At 41.1% G+C, this 19,588-nt stretch overlaps 2 protein-coding genes across 6 annotated transcripts; one reads left to right on the top strand and one right to left on the bottom strand.

The window, feature by feature from the left end:
- Positions 1 to 533: 533 nt before the first annotated feature.
- rtcb (RNA 2',3'-cyclic phosphate and 5'-OH ligase) lies at positions 534 to 7,133 on the bottom strand. 2 transcript variants are annotated; one of them, XM_085137955.1, is made up of 12 exons: positions 6,921 to 7,133; positions 6,408 to 6,486; positions 6,259 to 6,326; positions 6,083 to 6,182; positions 5,737 to 5,893; positions 5,512 to 5,668; positions 5,276 to 5,435; positions 5,021 to 5,196; positions 4,342 to 4,530; positions 4,156 to 4,266; positions 3,952 to 4,071; positions 534 to 3,854 (listed from the first exon to the last, which is right to left on the bottom strand). In XM_085137955.1, exons 1-12 carry the CDS (start codon positions 7,011 to 7,013, stop codon positions 3,747 to 3,749), a joined length of 1,518 nt encoding a protein of 505 aa, XP_084994081.1. In that variant the 5' UTR covers positions 7,014 to 7,133; the 3' UTR covers positions 534 to 3,746. The 2 variants fall into 2 exon arrangements, with proteins under 2 accessions (XP_084994081.1, XP_084994082.1); XM_085137956.1 differs by lacking the exon at positions 6,921 to 7,133 and adding an exon at positions 6,643 to 6,893.
- Positions 7,134 to 10,842: 3,709 nt separating this feature from the next.
- Positions 10,843 to 17,196, top strand: fbxo7 (F-box protein 7). Of its 4 annotated transcripts, none has more exons than XM_085138878.1 (10): positions 10,843 to 10,948; positions 11,939 to 12,064; positions 12,133 to 12,376; positions 13,852 to 14,097; positions 14,181 to 14,325; positions 14,426 to 14,509; positions 14,589 to 14,684; positions 15,762 to 15,938; positions 16,529 to 16,569; positions 16,794 to 17,196. In XM_085138878.1, exons 1-10 carry the CDS (start codon positions 10,944 to 10,946, stop codon positions 17,100 to 17,102), a joined length of 1,473 nt encoding a protein of 490 aa, XP_084995004.1. In that variant the 5' UTR covers positions 10,843 to 10,943; the 3' UTR covers positions 17,103 to 17,196. The 4 variants fall into 4 exon arrangements, with proteins under 4 accessions (XP_084995004.1, XP_084995005.1, XP_084995007.1 ...); XM_085138879.1 differs by having other exon boundaries at positions 10,865 to 11,005; XM_085138881.1 differs by lacking the exon at positions 10,843 to 10,948 and adding an exon at positions 11,026 to 11,216.
- The last annotated feature ends 2,392 nt before the right edge of the window (positions 17,197 to 19,588 follow it).

Raw genomic sequence — 19,588 nt, 5'->3', positions numbered from 1 at the left:
TCGGTGTGTTCATCGTAATTTGCTGTAATTTTCCTGAAACTTTGCCTTTGGACAACCTGCTGAGAAAGTGCCTGAAATTGTTGGTTCCAGTTAAAAGGGGACATCTTACACTCTCAAGAAATCCAGAGGAAAAAAAATCTAATCAACGATAGTATTTTTTTTTTTTTTCTTTAAAGAAAAGGCTCCGTAATTTACCCAAAAAGCGAATGTTTATTTGAGGAGTAACAGTTGTCAGCTGCGTATTAACACGGATTGAATTGGATGTACAGTTTGCCAATTAATGCTGCAGAACAGATTTGATGACAACAAAAATTTAATGAAATGTCATTAAATCATTGTTTACCTTTTTAGTTAACTGTAATACAGTTGTTTTTTTCTCCTCTGTGGTGAATTTAAAGATGTTATCTCTTCAAACAATATCTGATATTAATGCAGTGAAATAAAAAGAAAAACATTTGCTTTATTAGACAAATACGAATATCACATTCATAGTGAGCCTGAACTAAAATGTGAATATTTTCAGTTTTTTTAAAAAAAAAAATCGTAAATAGTTTATTTTTGGCAGATATGGGCTTCCATAGTCCTAGCAAAGTGCTAGTGGTGTAAATACATGGTTTAACGCAGGGCAATTGGTTTCTGGCTCTGATATAATCCACCTCAGTTCTCTGGTGATATGAAAGAACTCACTCAATGATGTTAGGTTAATAAAAACTGCCAAGCTTGGCACACGAAAACAGCTAGCCTGCTTAGCTACAAATATCTGTGGTTAGAAATTATTTTATTAGCATTTTGAACATTATGTCCCATTTATAAATTGACCAGAGTGTTGTTACCGCAACTTTAACCCAGCTTAGTATAAATAGCTAAAGAGGCCTGGTACCTAATTAAAGGTAGATTTTAGTTTTATCTGGTTTAGCTAACAAGCTAATGCTAATTGCTGCTAAAACAAAGATCTGTTATTTCTATATTTTTATCAAAAAAATCCATTATGTTATTGAAATTATTTACAGTAGTTATTAAATGTGTGGGTTTTTTGTTTTTGTCAGTGTATGCTAGGCTTGCGGTTCCTCCCATTTCAATTTTCGCATTATGTTAAGCTAGGCTAAAAGGATCTATAGGGTAAAGGGGTTTTGTTTTGTTTTTGGGGGTTTTTTTTGGGGGGGGGGGCTGTTTTTAAAAGGCTTCAAATGTGTTATTCCTAATCAATAACAATGAAAATTAAACATAACCATGATGATGTTAGTATATCACAAAGATGGTCAAAGCTAAAATGATGTAAACAACAAAACAAAAAAAACAACAACATTACAGTGGCTGCTTATACCCTTTGTAATGTTAGCTATGTTGACTGGTAGCTGTTTTGATGACACGCTGATTAGCAGTTTCTCTAATTTCGGTTCCCTTAATTTCAGTCTTTGTGCTAAACTAAACTAATTGCAGTTTGGGTTTGGATTTTCTCAATTCTATTTGCAGACTGTAAATTTCTTAGCAACATATGAAAGCCACATTCCGCCACTAAAAATTTAAAAAAGGTCCCAGCGTTGATACAAAAATGCACTCAAGTTGTCTTCTATAGAAATACAAAAACATTGATTAAATGTCAGGGTTTTTTTGGGGGGGGGTGGGGGGGGTTGTTGTGTTTTTTTGTTTGTTTTTTTTAGGTGACCTTTCTTTTAAAGGAATGTCTGTAGAGAAATTAAAACGTTCCTTCAGGGAGATGCTCAGCTGGATTTTACTCCAAGTCTGAGAGTTTACTGTTTAGCTTAGCTTAGCATAAAGACTGTAAATGACTAGCTTAGCTCTGTCCAAAGTAAAACTACACCTGATGAGCACCTGTTTCTAATGACTGTAAATGAAAGACTGGAATTATTGCTTGTTTAATATCTCCCTTTCTGAAAATGCCGAATGCTCAAACACTCAGCTGTTACACTAACACCAGGATCTACACCTTGTAGTCTCTATGGAAAAATGTGCACCTCCACATGTTGTTCATGCCCCATCAGCTTGAAGTGACTTTTTTATACCGTAGAAGTATTCACGCCGACACTAAAGGTCAGCTCTGCACCTCCGTCAACCCACAAAAAAGCAGAATCAGTTTTGTTTTTTTGTTGTTTTTTTTAATTTAAAGGATTTAATGGATGTTTGAATTTTCAGGTTATATTTTCCTGTAAGTGGTCCTGAGCAGACAGAGGAGAACTGAAAAATTGCCAAATAAATACATTTTATTGATTGTGAAATGTGTTGACTTTTATTTTTGAGCCTTCTGTTTGAATGTCCGTTAAAAAAAAAAAAGTGTTCACTAATCAGCCACCTCATCCTTTTTTTATTTATATATCTGGATAAAGATGCAGTAAAAGTTCAGAAATTGGCTTCATTTTATATGATGTATGGAGGTATATTCATGCCACAATAGCTAAGCAAAGTTTACAACTAAGATGTATATTAATAATATTGTTGACAAAGTGAAGTATTTGTAAATTAATAGATTCACTCCTACATCCATGTGAATTATTTGGGGTCTTTAATTTGAAAAGATTTGCATTTCTTTTCATCATCTGCACAAAGGAAATATTGTGACATCCAGGCTCTGTTATTACTAATATTAACAGCTCACATAAAAAAAGTTGATTTCTGTAGTTAAGCAACTCAGTCCTTGATGATCATAAAGACTTAAATATGTTAGACAAGTTTGTAAACTTCAATTTATGTAAATGTTTGAAGGAAACTGCAAATATCATTCAGTAAAGTCAGTCTCAAGTTGTTCTGTAATAACGTTTTTATTTTAACCCTGTTGAACCACGCAAATAATTTCCTTTAATTTTTTGTTTGCAGTCGTAATGTGAGATCAGCATGAGATTAAATCTCTGAGCCTACATGTGGGATTAGGACAGTGACTTTGACTATACCTCCTCTACAGAGGTCATGTGACTGCTTTGATTTGGTTATCGTGTCCGGAAACGTTCCCAGAGGTGGATCCTGAGATTTTCTTTCTTACTGTGAGATGTGATGGAATAAAATTAATATATGAGAAATTCATGAGTTCTTTCAATTTTGCTTCTTGAGAAGAAGCTAAACTCACAGCTCTGACATTTCTGTCCTAAAACAGGAGAACATCATTCATCCATAGCACATCTGTTTTCATTTTATAAAATCTTTTTTCTCACCGTGGACCAAACACTTCACAGGTGTTTCTATTCTCAGCGGCAGTGGGAAACAAAGACTGAACCCGCTCACTGCACACTTGGTTCTTTATTGAAGTCGATCTTTTTTGGAAACTAAACAGAAATTAAACATGTTTACGTTTTCTCAGACAGTCTTTGTTATTACGCACATTTAAGGCATGAATTCGATTTTAATTGCAATAGTGTGAGCACACCGAAATGAAAGCAGATTTCTGCATTTATCTCAAAGGATTCAGATCCAGCTTTTCTTCTGGGACTCGCTTCATGCTGAGCGGAGAAAAATTTCAGCCGCAGTGGCTCGTTTTTTGATCTGCAAGAAGTGCAGCCGCTCATTTCCGAGGACGTGTCTCAGAGAGCTCATGAAGCAGAAACTGGAAACTACAGCGGCCACTTCAGTCCTGAGAGGTGACCTCTGACCTCCACTGCAGTGTGATCTGGTTTTCTTGGCAACCAAACAAAAACAGAACTTTTTTTTTTTTTAATCCTTCTTTAACGTAAATTCTCTCCAAACAGAAAAGTCGTGTTTATCGTCTTTCGCCCAGGAGTCATTTCTGTGGTTCAGCTTCATCCTTTGATGACAGCGATCGGCCTCAGTTTGATCGCCTTCTTGCTGATGCCAGCCTCGTGACACGTGTTCACCACGTCTGTCACGTTTTTGTATGATTCAGGAGCCTTGAAAAAAAAAAAAGAAAAAAAAAAGAAAATAGTCAGACGCAAACAGAAAACAGCTTAAAGTGCATAAAAACCCACCCTGACTCCTCCCCCTCACCTCCTCCATCACCAGTTTGGGCGACGCCACCCGGATGGCGATGCCCATGTCGGCCAGTTTGTCCAGGACGTCCTGGAAGTCCAGGTTCCTGCGTGACTTTGCTCGAGAGAGTGCTCGGCCCTGAAACAGACAGGAAGTTGCTTAAAGACATGAAACGAACCAAGGTTGACCATGTGACAGCGCGAAGGGCGCTCAGACTCGTACCGCTCCATGACAGGTGGTCCCAAACGTCTCCGTCATGCCCTGCTCGGTCCCCGTCAGGACATAGCTGCAGGTCCCCATCGTCCCACCGATGAGCACCGGCTGACCTGTGAGCTGGAAATGGCAGCGAGTTCAGGCAAGACTCACATCATGATGGGGAGTAAACAGACGAACATGACGCGCTCTTACCTGGTAGTCGACGGGGATCAGGGGGTGGTGAGGGGGGAAGGCTCGCGTGGATCCTTTGCGGTGAACGAGCAGCGTCCTCTGCTTCCCGTCCACAATGTGCTCCTCCACTTTGGCGATGTTGTGAGAGACGTCGTAGATGACATGCATGTCAAGGTCATCCGGCGTCGTACCGAACACTTTGGAGAAGGCCTGAAAGACACGAAAACCGCTTTTACAGACTCCGCTCACCCAAACCCCCTCCCCATAATGATCATAGCAGAATCGGGACATTGTTAGGTTCCACAGCAATCCGATGGCGGAAGTTCAAATTACAGAATATTCTATAAATAAAATGAAAACAAAAGAAATACACAAAAATTATGAATTAAATAAAAGTTAAAAGATTTAAAAACTTACTACAAAAATGTAACGAAAATAAAAAACAAATGAACAGAAGCAGAAATTGAATTTTCTATCACATTAATGATTTTTACAGTTGTATTTTTTATATTATTTGTGGTGCGTTTAAGTGCATTCGTCGAATCTCCGACTCGGAGTGGAACAGAGTGGGTTCATCCTCCTGATCATGGAACTTCTTCATGACAAGAGCTGCGCTTTAAACACCATGTGAGGTCACTTCTCTTGTTAGGGCGGGTGCAGCGGTGCGTTTATGACCCGAGAGCGGCTCAGGTGAGCGTACCTGTCTGGTAAGGAAGGTCATGGAGGAGCGGTTGACCCAGGCGTAGTTCCCTGCGGCTGCCATGCCTTTCAGGTAATCCTGCCCCTCAGGAGAGTTGATTTGAGCGCACGCCAGCTGTCGATCGTTCACCGTGATTTTGTCACGCTTCATCGCCTTCTCCATGGCAACCAGAGCATCTGTAAATATCACCAGGTGTTTTTGTTGATAATTTAAAAGGCAGAAGTGAAGGTTTGCGATATTCGGCGGCACTCGTACCTGTGGCAACCTGATGCCCGAGGCCTCGGCTGCCGCTGTGGATCATCACACACACCTGGCCTTTGTGGTCAATGCCCATCTTCTTGGCGGCGTAATCGTTGTAGATCTCATCCACCACCTGGATCTCAGCATAGTGGTTTCCTGCTCCCAGAGTGCCGAGCTGCAAGACACACACACAGCTTTAGACACCAGCAGAGGGTTGCAGGTGTGAACACAGGTGTGAGGTGCAGGGCTACCTGCGGCAGGCCTCTCTTCTTGGCCTTGGAGGACACCTTGTTGGGGTCGGCCTGCAGCATGCGCCCGTACTCTTCGCAGTGCTCCTTATCCTCGGCCCAGGCGTAGCCCTCCCTTAGAGACCAGTCCATGCCCATTTCCAGCGCCTCCTCCAGGTCCCTGGTGACACGTGCGTTAGTCAGGTGACACACAGGTGAGGAGAGGCAGGTCTGTTCTGTTCTACTTACTTGGCGCCCATCGGGATGACGCCTTTGGAGCCGACTCCCACAGGGATGTGGTCGAACAGTGACTGAGCGAGCTGCTCCTTCACCGGCTGGACATCGCCCTCGTCCAGGTTTGTCCTCAGCAGGCGGACACCGCAGTTTATGTCGAAGCCCACGCCACCTGGAGGGCACATGGGAAGTACTGTTTTAACAGGGTGGGTCACAGAGTAAGTTTCATGACGGGTGACCACAGCAGGGAAATCCACAGGTTGGAAGATTTTTTTACTTCCTGCACACAGCTTCCCACCAAACTCCATTTTTCATCAGGTTTTAGAGGACCCTGCTTATGTTTTATCATAGTACTTCCTACCTGGAGACACCACGGAATTGGGGTTGTCCATGTCAAAGGCCGCCATGTTCCCGATAGCAAATCCGTACCCAGAGTGGACATCTGGCAGGCCGATGGATTTCTGCTGACCAATCAGAGACACCCTGAGTATGAAGCAAAACATTTACTGTGGACACATACAGAACGGCAACACTCACGTTCACAATGCCCGGCAGCGCCGCCACATTCCCAATCTGCTTCATGGCTGGAAGGAACCCGCCCACACCTGAGGAGGAGGAACAGAGAGAAATGAGGAGTGTGGAGGTCAGGTAGAGGGGGCTCTCAGAGGGGTTCAAAGGTCACTGACCTCCTCCTCGGCAGGCATTACGAAGCTCCTCGAACATCAGCTTCTCCAGAGACTCGTTCACGTAGAAAACTCCTTCCACCTAAGGAGGAAAAGGAGGAGGAGTCAAGAGGTGACAGCAGAGGAAATAAAAGCTTTTAAGGAGCGTCACTGCATCACTTAAATGATTATTCTCAATCTTTCTTCTGTCAGACAATGAAACCAACTGAAAATAAACTAAAATGGAGCAGAGAGTCACCTCCTCCCAGCGTCCACCCGCGGGTGGAGCAGAACAGATAAACTTAAAACTTTCGTAAATCATTTTAAGCGTTTTTAAGTCTGTGCTGCTATTCAGAATAATTTTTAGCCTCGTGCTTATTCGGCATTTCTCGGGGGTTCCGTCAGCTCCTGTGTTCTACTGTCTCTGATGTTCTCCTCTCATACCGTGGACACCTGTGTTTAATCAAGTCACCTGCAACTGTCAGCCCGGCAGCCACGTTAGCAGCTAGCTGTGAGCTGTTATCCGTTAGCTCGTACCTGCATGTTGGGGACGAAGCCCTTTTTGATTCTCCAGGAGGTGGAGGTGATTTTATCCAGAAACTGCAGCTCATCATTGTAACTGCGACTCATGACTCCACAAACCACCGAAAACGGCTAATCTCACTCTTTAACGCCGCGTTTCACTGGCTGTCTAATGTAAGATTAGAAGAAGAAGATTCTTCTTCGGCTTCTTCTTCTTCTACGCTTGACAGTCTGCACGCGCATTACTGCCACCTACTGTTCAGTGTTCCACAGTTATTATCTATGCGGTATTATCCTCAGTAGAACCAGCAGTGTGTGGACGTGCTCCAGAATCTCTCTGCTCCTCCTGCTCTGCGGGTTCAATTTCTGTGATGGAAACACTTCCTGCCCTCTGTGAGGAGTTCCTGCCCGTGACAGTGCTCCCACACCCACACGTGTCCTTGCTGTATTGTGAATCATAAACTAAACCCTTCCCTTTCAGTCATTTCCGACAACCTTTGCTGTCGTTCATCGATGATGTATTTATGATTATGGCCCACGCTGCAAATAAGACACGGCCCTGTCCTCCTGAACTGTGTGTTCAGTCTGCTCTTTAACTAATTTTTCTTTTTTCTTTTCTGATTTCTTTTTCTTGTCATGGCAATACTGTTGTGGAATAAGGTGCTCTACACAGCAAATTCAAAAGTGTTAAATGTTTTGGTGTTAGTAGTCTTAGAGTTAATTTTACTCTAAGTAGAGTCACATTCTTTTAATGTAACTCTGAGGTGTAAAATAATAGTAGTTAAAATCGAGTGTTAAAAATGAGTGTTTCTATTTCAAATCTGGAGGTGTTACAATGGAAACATTAACTCTTGACCTCTTAACTCTGAACTCCTACAGGGGCTATGACACCAATAGAGTAAATTCACAGACTCCGCCCCCAGCACGGCTCCAATCGAAGCTGAAGTGAAGCCGTTTCAGAACATTTTGCTCTACATATTTGAGTTGTTTGCCATGCTTGGTAAGTCATGTTTTCAAAGATTGTTTCAATTATTGTTATTAGCTTTTACTTCTGTGGCTCTTTGGAGTTGAGACAAAGCTGTGTGAAAGGCATTAGCCATGTTGCTCGGTGATAGCATAATATTCTGTTTTAGCTAGCTGAAAGGTATTGTTTGCGGGCAAATACCACAGCCTTGAAAAAAAGCTTGCATGTGAATTTTCAGTCAAATTTCTTGGTCAAATACACTTAAAACAATGTCTAGAATGTGAAATGTTGATATAATGGTGCTACTTGAAGCCTGAAAACGATCTCCCATAAAAAACGAGCAAACAGCAGTAGCAGATGTCCCGAGTCCCGACTGAGTTCTATGTTAGCACTTAGATCCCTCCAGAGTTTTGTGCACACGGTTTAGGTAAAAATGAAAAAGGTTGAGGTTTTACATTTAGTTCAGTATTACCTGTTGCCTGTGTCCTTGTCTTTTGGGAAAATACTTTACACAAGTAATGGCTCAAAGGATTCCTTTTTTTTTTTTTTACTGTGCTGCAATTGATTTGTGCCATTAATTAGTGTCAACTAATTTTGTTTTCAATCTCCACATAGGATATGCTTGTGAAGATGGAATATGGGGGAGAGCAGAAGTGCGTTGAAGTTCCACAAAGTGATGAATGAAGGACATGCATATTGTATTTTGTATTTATTGAAATAAGTGATGAGAATGCTGTTATTTGCATTTACCAGCTCACCTATGTCAGACCTTTTGATAAACGAAATTCTAATGAAAGTGAGAACATGTACACTGTTACATCTTTCAGAAAATGTTTTGAAATTGTGGTGCACAGTTCAGAATAAATGTTTTTCAAAAACCATTGCGTCTTTTTAGTAAATGTTTATTTCCAAAAGAAATTTCTAGAAGTTCAGAACAGTAAAATTCCCGTTTTTTAGAATTAATTAGAAGATAACTCTTACGTAGTTAAACTAAAATACTCTTTGAGAGTTAATATATAAACTCTTAACACCAAGTGTTAAATTATCAACTCCAGAGAGATTTGGTGTTTAACACTAAATCAGAGTTAACATACCAACTCTCCAAAAAGAGTTAAATTAACACTCTCTGGTGTGGACCCATATAGACACTTTAAAAGTGTTGAAATCAAATCTGACAGTGTTAATTTGGACATGCTGGATTTGCTGTGTACATAGAGCCTTTGGCTGAATTACATCCAGCTTCTTGGCTTTTTAATCACTGAATTTGTGTTTTTAATAGTTGTAGTTATTGCAACTGCACACGTTTGAATGTATAAAAGAAAACAATCATCTTTATTTCTGCTGTGGATCATGAAGATTGATATAGACAGTCATTCACTGAAACATGGAGATCCAAAGCGTCATTAAATAAATATTATATAATAAATACTGAGATGGTTACTATGGAGATAAATGACAGAGACAGACACTGCTGAGATCCACTGACTTATATTAGCAAAAAGAGAGAGAGCAGCACTGATCTGTGAATTCATTAAATGATCTCAACAGATATAATAGACAGAAATAAGAAGCGGAAATCTTCAACTTAAACCATCATCTAGTTTTTCTTCTACTTTCAGTAGAAAATGTGTTTAATGCATTCAGAGATTTCATCCTCACTGTTACCCTCATAGTGCATAGACACAGCCCAAAGGTGGACCAACAAACACTGATCCACTGATCTTTGTCAATGTCACACAGTTAGTTTGGAATTTAATACAGTAATAAATAAACTATTAATACAACTGTTAATAAAAACATAAGACCCCCAACACAAAATTAGTGTCAGGAGTATCGGAACAGTTGAGACACATTTTTGCTAAACAACGCGTCTCTGTAGCTTTTAAACACCAAAACACACTGTGGCAAAAAATTGGTCCACCACAAGGATCGGGTCCCCTGACTCAAACAGAGTAACATAGTGTACGCTGTTAAGGAGGATTGCCATGATTTATATATCCGGGAAGCTAAACAACCTCTGGCGAAGCAGATGGCACAACACAGAAGAGCTAACTAGTCAGGCCAGGACTAGGTAGTATCTTCACACCTACAGGCTAGTGGACACTCTTTCAATGATGAGGATGTATGCATCCTGGATAGGGAGAAACGCTGGTTTGAGTGGGGAGTCAAGGAGGCCATTTATGTGAAAAGGGAAAGACCATCTCTGAATCGAGGAGGGGTCTAAGGGTACATCTTTCACTATCTTACAATGCTGTGATTGCAGACATTTCCCAACTCTCTGTGAATGGTACTCATGGTCAATGATCAATAGGCTTTGATCAACGGGCTTCTATCAGTGGTTGTTGATCAATGATAATGAGAATTTGCATATTAATGATCAAGGAACTGACCTCACAGCCCACCGTTCATTCAGTGGGCTAGTTTCAGTCATTGTGCAAATGTACTGTTTATAATGTTGGGGAAACCTGCTGTCAGCTGAGACTGAAGAAGTCACTTGGATGAGTGATGAAACGTTTCTCCCACTGAAAACGCTACGTCCAGATTCTGAAGAGAATCAACCTTTTGGGGAACATAAAATGCCGTTATTTAAACAGTATATAAAGATGATTAATTTTATCTCCCCTGCAGATTTATTCATACCAATCGACATGTTCTGGATAAAACTCAGGATTTTATGCAGCCCGGTTGCCGTATTTGTAGTTTTACGAAAGTTTATTTTGGATAATGATTCAGGAAGTTTGGTGACAAGCCTTCAAAACAAAAGCAGAATCTACACAAAGCAACATAATGCATGCGTACATATAAATAAAAAATTTAAATACATGCATCTAATTTAATAAAAGTTGTTATTTTGAAAAGTTGGGCCTTTTTACGGCATAATACATTTATTCTAACAGAATTATTAAGATATTTTTTTAAAAACTTTGATTTATAAACTTTTGATTTGAGTGCCCTCGACGTGTTGTATTGTGAAAATCCATCCCGGAAGCGGTGTGTGCGTGTTTTGGGGCGCTGCAGGTTTGTGTGTTTACAGAGAAGCACTTGACGAGTCGTGGATGTCTTCCCGGTAGTTCATGGTGTGAGTGTTCTTCTGTTTGACTTCCAGCTTTCAGGACTACAAACGCTCCTTAACCCGGTTAGTTAGTTAGTCCGGTTAGTTAACACTAACCCGCGCTAAGCAGCAGCAGCGTCAGTGAAACGTTAGCTAACGTTTAGACTGCGGAAACGAAAACGAAACGTTTGTTTTCACGCAGCTCTTTACATATTCTTCTACCTCACAGAGAACCAACGACGCTCTGAAATCAGCGCAAAATGAACGAAAATCCTCTAAAGGTGACGTTTTAACGGTAAAGCGGAGCTAAAGCTGCTAAGAAACTTCAAAACGTCATTAGTGAGTCATCAAAATTTAAATTTGGCACATTTGTAATGAGGTTTCGTACTTAGTAAGCTAACGTTTACTGTGAGGTTTGGATTTGAATCAGAGTCACTTTGTGCACAGTAAAAATCACGTGATACTTTTTTAAAATATGTGCACAGATTAAATTAATGTTAGTTAAAGTTCATTAGATATTACGTCACTGTTCACCGATGATCCGATTTAGCAGCTGGAATCTTTTCACCAGACTCCATTCACTTTTTATCCGTTTTTAGTGAAATTTGACAACATATTTTTATGAGAAACAAAAATAAAATAAGAAACGAAAAATAAGAACCTGATAACAAAAAATGAAATAGATTAATACATACTAAAGAAATGAATACAATTACATACAAAAATAATAATTATTTTAAAGTAAAAATTAGAAATGAAACAATTAAACATTAATAGAAAGATGATTAAAATAAAGAAAATATATAATAATAATAATAATAATAATAAAGGAATAAAACAAAGTTGCATATAAATAAAATATTAAATGCAACATAGAAATAAAATTATATGAAAAATCAGACTGAGCGATATAAAATCCAAACATGTGAATACAGTTCTGTTAAGAGCATCATGGCCGTCTGCAGTCTGTGCATTACTTAGTGTGAGTTCTCTTCCTGTGTCTGTGTGTGTGAGAAGAATCATGAAGCTGCGAGTTCGGATCAACAGGCAGACCAGCCGGGTGGAGTTACTTGGAGAAGATCCCAGTTTGAAAGAGCTCAGAGATCACATCCAGGAGATGTTGTTGTCCTCACATGGACTCAGGTCGGTGCTGCACACGTCTAATTCTGTAATCTGAGTTTCAGTTATTTGACTCCCTACTTGTGCTTCAGTTCAGACACAGAGTTTGGTTTGTCTCTGAACGGCTCCAAGCTGCTCACGGACACTGCTCAGACTTTGGCGTCCTGCGGCATCGTGTCCGGAGATTTGATCTGTGTCCATCTGCCTCAGTCTGAAGCCACAGCTGCCACCGCTTCAACCAGCTCAGCCTCGTCTACAAGCTCCACCTACACGGCAGCCAAGAGCTCTGCAAACCAGAGGCAAAGCCAGCAGACCCCCATCATGGCCTCCACTCAGGTATGATGTTCACCTCCAGCAGGTTGTTCAGGTGGGCTGGATAGGTGTGTGAGACATATTGAGCCTGTTTCCAGTCCATGTGTGGGAGGCCAGTCTACACAGACTGTAGACTGCCTCGGCCAGAGATCAAAAACAGACTCAGAAATCATCCACATACTTCTGGCTTCAGTGCAGTTTCTGTTTCACTTTCTCGTGTTTTTATGAGCTGAATTATAACATAAAATAATTTGCGAATACAGACACACCACAGAGCACACAGCAAGGGTTAAAGCTGGTTTAAAGGGCCACACCCCCCTCACAGCTTCTCTTCTGTGGATCCACACGGTGACACACTTAATTTCACATCATCCAACAGTGATGACACTCTGACTCATCTCAGTTTGCATCAGCAGCATCAGACTGAAAGTGTTTAGGTGAACCAGCTGTGCCTCTGAAACCTGAGCTGTTTCGTTTGGGGCTGGACGAACTCACGGGTTCAAAAGCTTTCTCACCTGATACTTACAAGCTTTCAGGGAACTTTGGATTAAAGAACAGTTAAAAGTCATGGGCGTGCCAGCCTTCATCGTGGAAGCACCAGCTCTCTCACAGCAGTAGAAATCTTCACATCTGGAAAGCTGCAGGAATCTAACGGGGCATTTTCAGACACATCCTCAGCTTCACATCACCAGACACATTTTTAAATAGCGAAGTCTCAGTCAGCCTGAGAAGCGTTTAGATATTTGGTGCTTGGGGCGCTTTTAAATCCTTACAGATGTGCGTCTCATGAACAGCTGGAGAGAAAAACAAAGTTCTGCAAAGGTTTAAAAAGACGAGCTTTACCCATTGCAGGAGATGATCTCCAGTGTTACTGGTGCCAAAAAATAAAAACAAACTCACTGGAAGAGCATAGTGAGCGTTAAATCTGTGTAATGGTTTGATGGTATTTTAAAATTCCCTATCATTCTCAAAAGGAAGACAAACACTGATTTATAATCGTACGGTGTTCCACAAGGTTCCCATCCAGGCCCCTTGCTGTTTGTCTTTTACAGTTGTCACCACAAGTATTTGAAAACTGACAGAGCCTTTGTAGCTTAGCTACAAAGGCTGTGGGTCATCACAGATTATTTCATATCAAACAATAAGACTTTGAGCTTTAACTCGAGAAGGCAACAAAGTGTTGCATTAAAAGTTCAGGAATTTCAGCCAATTACAGTTTTGCATTTTCAAAGGCTGGTCAGCAGAGGCATCATTGTTCACGTACTTATGGATCTGACTGTGTTTTGATGTTTGTGGTCAGCTGTAACATTAAAGGAGATCAGCCTTGACCTGTATATGGCAGGTTGTTGTTTTTGATGTTGTTCATGTCTGTTTTATATTTTAAGTTATTATAACAAAGAAACAACAGCAGATTATTTTAGCCTGTGCCGCGTCGCTCATCAGACCTGACGATGGGGCGTAGACGTGCCCAAGCTCACAGTTTTGTTGTTGGTAAACAGCCGAGCAGCAGTGTCAGTGGGGCTGCCGGTCCTGCAGTCCTTTCAGAGTCCCAGCCGTCCTGTGAGATGCTGGACTCTGAATCTTCAGCCACCATCTGGGAGCCAATGCTGTGCGGTGAGGCCGAGGAGGGTCAGGCACCACTCTCTCTGGAGCTCCTGTACCACAAGGCCCAGCCCACAAGTCCCAATGATGCCATCATGGTGGCCGGACATCTCCTGATGCTCGAGACTGGGTTCATTGCTCAGGTGAGGCGAGGGGGACAGGTTAACATCCTGCTGAGTAAACAGGTGAAGGCAGACGCTTTGAGTAAGTGTATGCGCCTCCACAGGGCACCGAGCTGAAGCCCGGTGAGATGCCTGCTGGATGGAGGTGTGCAGGTGGAGTCTACAAGCTGCAGTACACTCATCCTCTCTGTGAGAGCAGCCTGGCCTCGGTGGTGGCTGTGTGCATGGGCCCAATGCTCGTCATCAACAGTGAGTCCTCTTTAAATGGGCTGAATTTATTTTTATTTGACCTTTGACCTTTTAATGTCCAACTCCCACTGTGTTTCTGACCTGTTTCTTCTTCATGCAGCGACTCTGAAGGTTACAGAAACGGTCGACACTGTCCGCAAACTGTGTCTGAATGCATCCAGCTACGTGACCAACGAGTGGCCAGGTAAAGCTGTGATTGGTTGGCATAACGCCACCAGCACGGGAGCGTCTTTGATTAATCTTCTGTGTCTGATGTTGTTCAGGAGGAAGTGCAGCATCAGCATTTAAAGACCTCAGCAAACTGTCCCGACTCTTCAAAGACCAGCTGGCGTACCCACTGATCGCCACCGCCAGAGAAGGTAACGCCCCCTCTCAGATGAGTCACAACATGTTGGTCCTGACATCATCCAGTTCATCAGCTTTAATCAGAGAAGTTAAATTGCTGTGAACATTAGCCATGTTACAGCTTATAGTGAGTTTAAGAAAGATTTTATTTAAATCGATGTTCAATTTCATTAAAATTAAAATGTAAAACTCAAAATCCCACTCATAAAAAACATACTGAGACATACTGAGACATACTGAAACATACTGAAACAAAGAGAATTATATTAACCAATCAAAATCTTAATGAAAGTTATTTAAATTTATATAAAATTAAAAGATTACTCCTTGAATTTGCAGCTTTATTAAAAATTTTAAGACATTTTGACATGTAATTAAAGCGTCTCTTAAACTGTTAACTTGCATTATTTAAGGGGATTACATTATTAAATAACTTCACCATAAATTATCAGTAAGTGCCTCTAAAAGTCTAATTTATTCTGTATTTTAACACCTACGGTGTTCCCCAGGGATCCAGTTTAGGTCCTCTGGTGTTTGACTTCTATGTGCTTCGAACTGAGAAGATTAGCAGCTTTAAAAGTTACATGTAGATGACACTCAATTTTACGTTTCTTATGATCAAAACATATTTTGATTGAAATCCCATTTTATCAACTACATCATCTTTGATACCAAAGAACAAATAACTTTTATTTGTAGTAAAAAAGTGTTGGATAAAGAACTTATATGAGTGCCCATGAAAGGTTTCATCCCAACCTATGAAGCCATGAGTTTAAAAAAAAAAAGGATTACAGATTATTTTGCCATCTTAAATTCGTTTTTTACTTTCAGACTTGAGTTCATACAGAGTTTCCTTTTCTAGTTTTTCTTTTCACACAAACTCATTTGATTTGTAATAAACTATTTCATGTTAATATCCTGAAGAATTCTAGTAAAATCTGTCCCGAAACATTTGGGAAGCTGCTTTAGAGGAACAGCTTGTTTGACTCATATGAGCTTCAGTCAAGTTTTCATTGATGATGTTTCTCTGTAAGCAGATGCTAACGTGCTAACATGCTAATGTCTGGTACTGACAGTCTGATGTGTTTCAGCGATGGCTCTCCCCGTGGCGTTCGGTCTGCCTGCTCTTCCTCCAGAGCTGCTCCTCCGAGTCCTCCGCCTGCTCGACGTTCGCTCTGTGGTCAGACTGTCGGCGGTAAGCCGGCACTTCAACGTCGCCACAGCAGACTCGTCGCTGTGGAGATACCTGTACCGCCGCGACTTCGCAGGTGGAAAAAGAGTCCCTAAAACTATTTCATTTATTTTTAAAATTATTTCTGCAAATTTCTCTAACTATGGGTCAAATGTTCCACTGACACCGTTTAAATGTTCTTTTTCATGTGCTTTTTAGATGTTCTTGATTTTTTTTCTATTTTTCACCCTTAAAACACCCTTAACTTATTAAAACCTATTATAATGTCTTAATTTACTTATTAATTAAATAATTTTCAGTGAAGTTTTAAACAGCTTACTGTACTGTAAATATTAGAATCTGAATAAGAGAATTTAAATGACAGCATTAAAAAAGAAAATAACATTTAAAAAAATGTAAAAACAAATCAGTCATTATTTTCTCCACAAATAAGCAGAAATTGTGGGGGAAACACCTGAATGTCCACCTTGTTTAAGATATTTTTAGAAATAAATAAACTAAAAAGTATCAAAATATTTTCTAAATTTACACAGATTTGTTGTGAAATGAGTCCATTAAATAAAGGTTTATTGATTGATTTATTGTGATTGCATTTTTTTCCTCAGGTCCAGTTTTTTAACAAAATCATTATAATTAAAGTGACTGATTGTGTTTGCCGTTTTTCAGATTCAGGCTCAGGCAGATCCAGAGACACAGACTGGAAAGAGGTGAGAAACACACTTTATCAAAGTAAATAACTAAAGAACTGTAAATTCTTTAAAAACCTCCTAATGTGTCGTTTTTAATATGAATATTTTAAGGTAATAATAAATTAGACTAATGTGGGGCAGATTGATGATAGCTCGCAGAATTTAAGCTTTAATGTGATTTGTTGTTGTTTTTTTGGCATTTTTTGTTTAAATAATTTAATTTGTTTTTATTTGTTTTCCAGCGCTACAAAAAGTCGTACAAGTTTCGCTCTGAACTTCAAAACGCTGCCCTGCCCCGCCCCCGCCCCTTCCTGCCTTTCCATCCAGGAAACATCTTCCACCCCATCCCCTACCCTCACTTCCCCCCGGTGCCGGGCATCATCGGTGGGGAATACGATCAGCGACCAAACCTGCCCCACGGCCTACTCCCCCGCCCCCGCTACGACCCCATAGGCCCGCTCACAGACCCGCACAGACGACCTCGCCACGACTTCCACAGAGTCCGACCAACGGGAGGGCGACCTTCAGACATCCGACGAGGATTCATCTGATCACTCCGTCACTGATCACATATCAGTGAAACAACTTCTTGTTTGACTCCGGGTTGACAAAAATTCATTTTCACAATAAAATCAGAATTTAAAACATTCTGTCTAGGAATCATTTATAACCTCACAACTGAACAAAATGTTTAAATCCTTTTGTTCCACAAAGACAAAAAAGTAAACATTTTAATTTAAAGTTTTAATTTTATGTGACAGCCATTTATTTATGGGTTAAAAATCAAACAGAAGAAGTTTGAAAAATGTCAATTAAAAAATGCAATATACAGGGTGGGCCATTTATATGGATACACCGTAATAAAATGGGAATGGTTGGTGATATTAAAGTCCTGTTTGTGGCACATTAGTATATGTGAGGGGGCAAACTCCTCAAGATGGGTGGTGACCATGGTGGCCATTTAGAAGTCGGCCATCTTGGATACAACTTTGGTTTTTTCAATAGGAAGAGGGCCATGTGACACATCAAACTTATTGGTAATGTCACAGGAAAAACTGGTGTGCTTGGTTTAAACGTAACTTTATTCTTTCATGAGTTATTTACAAGTTTATGACCACTTATAAAATGTGTTCAATGTGCTGCCCATTGTGTTGGATTGTCAATGCAACCCTCTTCTCCCACTCTTCACACACTGATAGCAACACCCCAGGAGAAATGCCAGCACAGGCATCCAGTATCCGTAGTTTCAGGTGCTGCACATCTCGTATCTTCACACCATAGACAATTGCCTTCAGATGACCCCAAAGATAAAAGTCTAAGGGGGTCAGATTGGGAGACCTTGGGGGCCATTCAACTGGCCCACGACGACCAATCCACTTTCCAGGAAACTGTTCATCTAGGAATGCTCGGACCTGGCACCCATAATGTGGTGGTGCACCATCTTGCTGGAAAAACTCAGGGAACATGCCAGCTTCAGTGCATAAAGAGGGAAACACATCATCATGTAGCAATTTCAAATATCCAGTGGCCTTGAGGTTTCCATTGATGAAGAATGGACCCACTATCGTTGTACCCCATATACCACACCAAACCATCACTTTTGTTGGTCCAACAGTCTTGGAGGGATCCATCCAATGTGGGTTAGTGTCAGACCAATAGCTGCGGTTTTGTTTGTTAACCATTCACATAAAAGTTTGCCTCATCACTGAACAAAATCTTCTGCGTGAACTGAGGGTCCTGCTCAAATTTTTGTTTTGCCCATTCTGCAAATTCTGTGCGCTGATCTGGGTCATCATCATTGAGATGCTGCAGTAGCTGGAGTTTGTAAGGGTGCCATTTGTGAGTAGCTAATATCCGCCGAAGGGATGTTCGACTAACGCCACTCTCAGTGACATGCAGCGAGTGCTACGCTGTGGGCTCTTGCTGAATGAAGCTAGGACAGCCACTGATGTTTCTTCATTAGGGACAGTTTTCTTCCGTCCACATTTTGGCAAATCCAACACTGAACCAGTTACACGAAACTTAGCAAGCAGTTTGCTAACTGTAGCATGGGAGATGGGTGGTCTTGTAGGGTGTCTTGCATTGAAATCTGCTGCAATGACCCGGTTACTGCTTTCACTAGATATCAACACAATTTCGATCCGCTCCTCACATGTTAACCTCTTCAACATGTCAATGGCTGTGAACAAAGAGAAACTTGTAAATAACTCATGAAAGCATAAAGTTGCGTTGAAACCAAGCACACCAATGTTTTTCTTGTGACATTACCAATAAGTTTGATGTGTCACATGGCCCTCTTCCTATGGCCGACTTCTAAATAGCCACCATGGTCACCACCCATCTTGACGAGTTTGCCCCCTCACATATACTAATGTGCCACAAACAGGACTCTAATATCACCAACCATTCCCATGTTATTACGGTGTATCCATATAAATGGCCCACCCTGTAGATTCAAAGTGTTTATTGTCATGTGTACATGTGTCTGTGAAGGTTCTCAGTCATCCAGGTCATTGTAGTTAAAGGAGCTTGCAAAGAAAAGCATCTGGACTTCTTTAAGTTGCTTGAAGACGTTTCACCACTCATCCGAGAAGCTTCTTCAGTTCTAAGGTCAAATGGTGGGTAGTCCCAGATTTAAACCTAGTGGGAGTATCCCCCCACAGAGGGACAAAAGGACCCCCTGATGATCCTCTAATCGCCTGAGCCAAGGTGTGAAACTGGGTGTGGGTCCCAATCAGCCAGGGTTTCGGGTGAGCTCTTTGTGAAACCTGGCCCCACCCTATCATGCGAATTCCTGAGGTCAGATGGCCCAGGATGTGAGTGGGCGTTAAGGCGTCTGGGGAGGGAACTCAAAACTGGATTATAGATGGCAGACAGTTGGTGTCGTAAACCACCGCCTCTGTTCAAAGATGGTCGCTCCTGGGCCATCTGACTTCAGGAATTCGCATGATAACCCATGCATGATAACCCTGGGCTATCATTTTCATGCCTCACACTGGGCCTTCAAAAAAACACTTTTTTTTTTGTCAAATAATGC

Source organism: Neolamprologus multifasciatus, chromosome 17 (assembly GCF_963576455.1).
Source record: "Neolamprologus multifasciatus chromosome 17, fNeoMul1.2, whole genome shotgun sequence".
NCBI classification, from domain to species: domain Eukaryota; kingdom Metazoa; phylum Chordata; class Actinopteri; order Cichliformes; family Cichlidae; genus Neolamprologus; species Neolamprologus multifasciatus.
The sequence above is the reverse complement of the archived record's forward strand: the minus strand, read 5'-3'. Positions and strand labels throughout refer to the sequence as shown.